Here is a 6000-nt window from a genome sequence, read left to right on the forward strand (position 1 = left end):
GCTACAGTTTTGACATGACAATGCCCTATTTTTCATAAGCAATTATAGTTGTGCCTAATGAAATTATATTCACGAAATTAATACACAAGCAAACATGTTTGCGTCTAAAATAGCTTTTTACTCCCCGCTTTCTAATCTAAGTTCAGAGAGCTTTTGTTCTTAAATCCTCGCTTCTCGACTCTATCGCACTTTCCCCAAAATCTGTAATTTGCACTAACTTTGTTTTTGTAAGACTTCCTGAAATCAGACAGATTTTTTTTTTCTTCTTCTTCATTGTGAATGTGCTTTAAAGCTACATGGTAGGTTTTACAAATAAACTGTATCTCAGGGGTTTTTTTCCCCTTTCTCTCCAAAGACCCTCTGATGACTTGATAATAATGAGAGACCAAGAGGTCAAACAGTGCCTTAGGATGAACTCTTCATATGCAAGATGCCTTTGTTAAGAAAATTATTTTGAATCTGCTGCTCTACATGAGTTCAAGGCTCTGTTTTCAACAGGATTATGAACAGAGGCTTTTGCATTTCCGTAATGATAGGAAAGCTATTTAAAGATAATATTTATTGATAGCCTCTCTCATACGATCTACAGTGAAATACATAAGGTCCAAAAGGACTAAAAAGAGTTCATATATCAGGAAGATTTTGTTACTTTTAACACAAACTAACCAATTTGTGCCTGAAAAACAAGGAATGGCAGCAAATGCTTTCCAAGATTTGTTATGAAGCAGACTATGTTGCTGCTGTTTTAATTCCTACAGGGAATGGGCTCTGTTTGGAAGTGTATAGTTTAACAGAGTTCAGATGCATAGTGGATTCTCTAGTAAAATTCATCCAAGTTCCTTTTTTCTTTTTTTTTCTTTTCTTTTTTTTTTTTTTTCTGTTGAAAGACAGTCTTCAATAGCAGGAAAAGATGTTTTGGGACCATCAAAGAGAGTTTTCTAAAACAAACTCAGCCCTTAGAGCTTTATGTTTTGCTGTAGAAAAGAAATCCAAATACAAGCCAAGAGGGTTTTTTTTTCCCTACAGACAACATACAGGGACCGACTTTTCCTATCGGTACAAACAGACCTTAATGTTTTTCCTAAATAAAATTTAAGGATTTTTTTTTAAACAAGTAAAACAGATTAGGAGGGGGAAAACGTATCTTAAGGATAAAAAGGCTTAAAAGCGATCCCAACTATTTAAAAGAAACCTATTATAAGAGAAAAATATTCTGACAGGAGCAGAAGAAAAAGCTACAGTAACATTTTTTTTAAAAAAGAGAGAATCGATTCGTTCAGATAGCCCCTTTGTAAAAATACTGTTTTCATACAGAAAAGTATTTTTTACAGGTAGGCACGCACGTTATTACTCTCTTCGGGAAGCCGAAGAGCAAGCTTAAAATGCGGGTTAAGCCACGGACAAGCTCTGCTGCCCTCCAGCCCTGCCCGAAGTCCGACCCCGAGCTGGCCGCTCCCCGCGCCGCGTTTCGGGGGGCTGCTCCGACATGCAAATGTGCCACGGTGTGCTCGCCCCTCCGGCAGCCCCGGGACCCGGCGGCGGCGCGAATAAACGACGGACCGACACAGCCCCGCGCTGAGCAGCGGCTTGTGCTGACGGCGTTTGAGGGGCTGGGGGAGGCCGGAGGTTAATTCTTATTAATTAAGCGGCAAAACCAATCCCGGCCCGGACTCGGACGGCTGGAGGGTCGCCTGTATTTTTCGGAGCTCCCAAGCCCGGCGGTGGGCAGGGTCCCGCGGGGACCCTCCGCGCCGCCCCGCAGCCCCGACGCCGGGGTCGGTCCCCGCGGCTCGGCCCTGAGGCCCCCGCCGCTGCGCGGGGCCCGGGCGCGGCTGCGGAGCGGGGAGCGCGGCCGTGCCCCGCGGGAGGCGGCAGCCCCTTCCCCGCCGGAGCAGAGCGGCTCCGCTTCCCGGCGGGGGCGGGTTTCACCTCCGCGGGCCGCCCCGCCGCGCTCCCGGGGGCCGCCCCGACGGCTGCCACCTCCCCCCCCCGTCAGCGTACACACACACACACACACACACACACACACCCACCCTCCGCCGCCGGCGTCCCGCAGCACCTACCTGCTTGGTCATGGAGTCGATGAGTCGGACATAGAAATCCTGCTCCGTCCTGATCCCTGAAACAAGGCAGAGGTGTGAGGAGAGGGGCCGGCCGGCGGCAGCGCGCCCAGGCTCGCCCGAGGGCTCGGGCCCGGCGGGGCTCCCGCCCGGGGCCGCCCGTGTCCCAGCAGCGCTGGCCGCGGCCGGGCTGTACCCGGGCAGCGAGCGCAGGGATGCGCGGAGCGGAGGGGAGCCGGGGCAGCGGGTTCCCAGCCTCTAGTGGGCTTTACAGCCGAGGAGGCGGCGGGAGGGCAGCCGGGGGTGGTGGGGCTGACAGCGGGGGCTCCCAGCCCTTACCATTGCTGTAGAGCAGCTGCAGGCGGTAGTGGATCCCGTTGTTGGTCTTTTCGCTGTTGGCTTCCTGAAGTCAAAGACGACACGGGAGGCCGGAGGAAAAAGAAAAAAATAACATATGAAGCTTCTCCATCACTCGCACGCCGGGTGCTCCCGGGGCTGGACGGGGCAGCTCCCAGCCCCCTCCCCTACCCCGGGAACAGCAAAGGATCGTGAGAGACCCCCTCCCCGGATGCCCTCCAGGCCGGGGTAAAACGGTGGCGGTGACTCCCGGGACGAGCCCGTGCCGCAGCCCGGGGGAGTAGAGCGGGGAGGGCCCGGGAGAGGCGGCCGAGCCCCTGCGGGACACCGGGCTACTCACCTTCTCCTTCTCCACGAAGCCCACGAAGGCGGTGCGCTCGATCTCCACGGGCTGCCCCTGCCGGTCGTACAGAGCCAGGACGAAGTGGAAAAAGTTGGACTTCCTCAGGTTGGAAGGAGGCTGCTTCTCGAAGTGAGCCCGGGCCAGACCCACTCCGCTGGGACCAGAAAGACGCGAGTTAGCGGCAGCCCCGACGACGCGGCCTCACGCCCCCCGCCGCCAGCCGGCTCCCGGGCCTTCCCCCGCCGGGACCCGGCTGAGCTCTCCCAGGGCTGAGCATCCCCCCTCCCATCCCCCCTCCCCCGAGTCGCCCCGGGGTTCTTCCCTCCGGGCCAGGAGAAAGGCGTACTCGAGCACGGCCACGTCGAAACCCCGCGGAGCCGGGAGCGCTGCACAGCCCCGACCCCATCCCGCCCTGCGGCGAGCCCGAAGCGCCAAACAGCCTCCCCCCCCCGGTACCCGACACCAGCACCCACCAACCCCCCCCGGGGGCCGTGCCCGCTCGCAGCCGGCCCTGCATGGCGGGGGAGCCGCGCTCAGCCCCGCCGGCGCGTTGCCCCGCGGAGCGGCATCGGTCCTGCCACTTCTCAAACTCGGCTCAAAGCTGTCACCCCAGCGCCCATGTGCCTTATCTTTCAGTTTCAGTCCTGCGAGCCTTTCCTCCCCTCGCCGGAGTGGTGGGTAAACACCGCGACGGCAGCCCAGGAGACAACTTGAAATATTTCAGGGTTGTCCCTGCAGAAACTTTCCCTTCCTTAGAGGGCTCCAAAGGGAGGGGTGCGGGGCGAGGTGGGAGACACCGGGAGATGTCAACACTAAACTTCTTAGCTGATGCCGGCTCCAGGGCTCCGGCTGCGAATACGGCATCAGGGTTTGGTTTTGGTTGTTGGCTTTTTGTTGGTTTGGGGGATTTTTTTTCGCGGGGAAGAAGATGGGGAGAAGGAGAAATAGGAGAGAAAGCGAGTCTGGGCGCAGCTTCGCCAAATCCACCTCCTGTTTGAAGGGATTTATTTAAAAAAAAAAATCTAAGATAAGTGGCAGTGGTTTTACAAAGGGGCTTCGAATTAAATTTCTCCTCGAGAAAGCTTTGCAAAACTACCTGCTTATCAGAGGAGAAGAAGGGAGGCTGTTGATCCCGACGAGGATAAGAAAGCGAGGTAGAGAAATATATTTTGGATACATCCGTGCACAACTCGCTGCTTATCGGAGGAGGAAAGTGTCATTTGGAGATCTTAAGACTAAAACAGCAGCAAACATAGTTTTGAAAACTCCTTCCTCCGCGCGAACACAAGGGGCTAGAGAGATTAAAACCCACCTATTCCTACCTAGCGAAACTCGCCGCTTCCTTTAGCATTAGTAGTATTATTATTTAATAAAAAAATCATTCCTATGGGACAAGAGGGATAAATATTTAACTGGCGACATCTACGCGAAACTCACTGCTGTTAGCAGAGCTCCAGGGCCGGCTTTTTGTTGGTGCAGGGGGAAAGGCGCTGCCCGCGGGGAGCAGCGCTGCAGGCGGCGTGCGCCCCGGGGCGCGGAGCGGGGCGCGGGCGCGGAGCCTGCCTACCTCTGAGCGGCCGTGCTGGCGTCCAGGACGCCGGCTCCCTGCATCCACGTCCGCACCGCGTTCATCCCCGCGCCGAGGGGCTCTTCCTTCATGCTGCTCCCACTCCGCTGGATGCTTTCCTGAATCCCAAACATGAATCAGAAACAACGGCGCAAATCTTCCTTCTTTACTCAAAAAAAAAAAAAAAAAGTGATAAAATCGCCAGGCAGACTGTTATATATGGGGTTTTTCTTTCTTTCTCTCTTTTTCTCTCTCTCTGCAGCTGATCTCTGGAATCAAAGCAAGTCAGAGAAAGCAAACACAGGCACGCACATTAAAAAAAAAAAAATCCAGAGGCAATCAGAGCCCGGTTTTGTTGCTGCTGTTTGCTGCGTGTGCAGTTTGTTTGGGTGCTTGGAGGGGCTGGCGGGGTGCTGGGGGCTGGTTGCAGCGCTCGCAAGCCGGAGGAATACTTGAAGTCCCTTTTGTATGAAGACACCCCTCGGATGGCAGCAGGCAAAAAAAAAAAAAAAAAAATCTCAGATGGCAGTTTAAGAAACAATAGGACGAACGGGAGCTGCGGCAGGCTCTGCTACATCAAGTGTCATTTTCCAGTGACAAGAGAGGCAAGTTTCCCCCCCCCTTTTTTTCCCCCTCTCTCTTTTCTTTCTTTCTTTTCTCCCTCTTTCTTCTCTCCTCTCCCAGCCGAAGCGCGCTCTCCTCCCTCCTTCAGCCGCGCAGGAAGCGAGTTGCCGGAGCCGGGCGCACGCCGGGAAGGGAGCGAGAGGGGCGCACCCGCGGCGGCGGCGCGGACAGACGGACGGAGGGAGACCCTGGGGCTCCCGGTGCCCGCGCCCCCTCCCTCTCCCGCAGCGCCGGGGCGGACTCGCCGTCTCTCCCTATGGGAGCCACTTTGACTGTCCCCGCCGCCGAACACGAGCCCCGCAGCCCCGGCGGGCGGGGGGCGGGGCCGTGGTCGCCCCGCCCCCTCATTTGCATAGCGTCACCTCTCTCCCCCCCCCCGCGGCGTCGCCACCAATGGCTGCCCGCAAGCCGCCGCCGCGGGGGCGAGACCACGCCCACCTCGTTAGCATAGCCCCGCCCAGACGCCCCGGCCGGCCCGGGGGAAAGTTGCCCCGAAGCCCCCCCCGGGGGGGGGGTATTAACACAAACACGATCGCGCCTTTGTTCGCCAACGAGGCGGCGGCGCTGCTCGCCCGGGCCGCCCCGCGCCAGCTACCCGCGGGGGGATAACCTGGGGGGACACAGACACCCCCCCCCGAGGGGCACCCCGCTCCCCGCACCGACCCCCCAGCGCCGGCCCTCGGCAGGAGCGCGCCGCGGTCCTCGCTCCTCCATCAGCCCGCAGCCGCGGGGAAAAGCGGCAGCGCTAATTGTGAGGGTAGCCGAGCCCTCCCCGCTCCCCCTGGGCCGCGCCGGCGGGTCCGTGTGTCGCGTCCACCCCCCCATACACAGAGCCAGGCTGCCGCCCCCGAGATCGACTGCCTAAAGTGGGGGATGCCCCGCGGCCGTGCCCCCTGCCCGAGCCCAGCTGCCCCGCTGCCGAGGGAAGGAGAGGCCGCCGCACGCAGCGGGGTTATCCCCAGCGCAAACGCCGCTGGAAACGCGCGTGGGGCCGGACCTGCCCCGGGTCCCGCCAACTTCCCCAATGCAAATCCCTAAATCCCCGCTGA

General features: G+C 57.9%; 1 protein-coding gene across 9 annotated transcripts in view; it reads right to left on the bottom strand.

Annotated features, from left to right (window-relative positions):
* Nucleotides 1-5255, bottom strand: part of EBF1 (EBF transcription factor 1) — a 283451-nt gene extending 278196 nt beyond the window's left edge. For 6 of the 9 annotated variants that reach the window (XM_054841802.1, XM_054841801.1, XM_054841800.1 and 3 more), the window contains exons 1-4: nt 4328-5254; nt 2758-2914; nt 2400-2463; nt 2064-2119 (exon numbers count right to left, since the gene is read on the bottom strand). In XM_054841802.1, the coding sequence (XP_054697777.1) occupies nt 2064-2119; nt 2400-2463; nt 2758-2914; nt 4328-4461 (411 nt within the window). In that variant the 5' untranslated portion in view covers nt 4462-5254. Of the gene's footprint in view, nt 1-2063; nt 2120-2399; nt 2464-2757; nt 2915-3233; nt 3634-4327 lie in introns of those variants that run through there. The other 3 variants (XM_054841809.1, XM_054841808.1, XM_054841803.1) reach the window with 2 other exon arrangements.
* Nucleotides 5256-6000: the final 745 nt, after the last annotated feature.

This window comes from Grus americana, chromosome 14 (assembly GCF_028858705.1).
Source record: "Grus americana isolate bGruAme1 chromosome 14, bGruAme1.mat, whole genome shotgun sequence".
NCBI lineage: Eukaryota > Metazoa > Chordata > Aves > Gruiformes > Gruidae > Grus > Grus americana.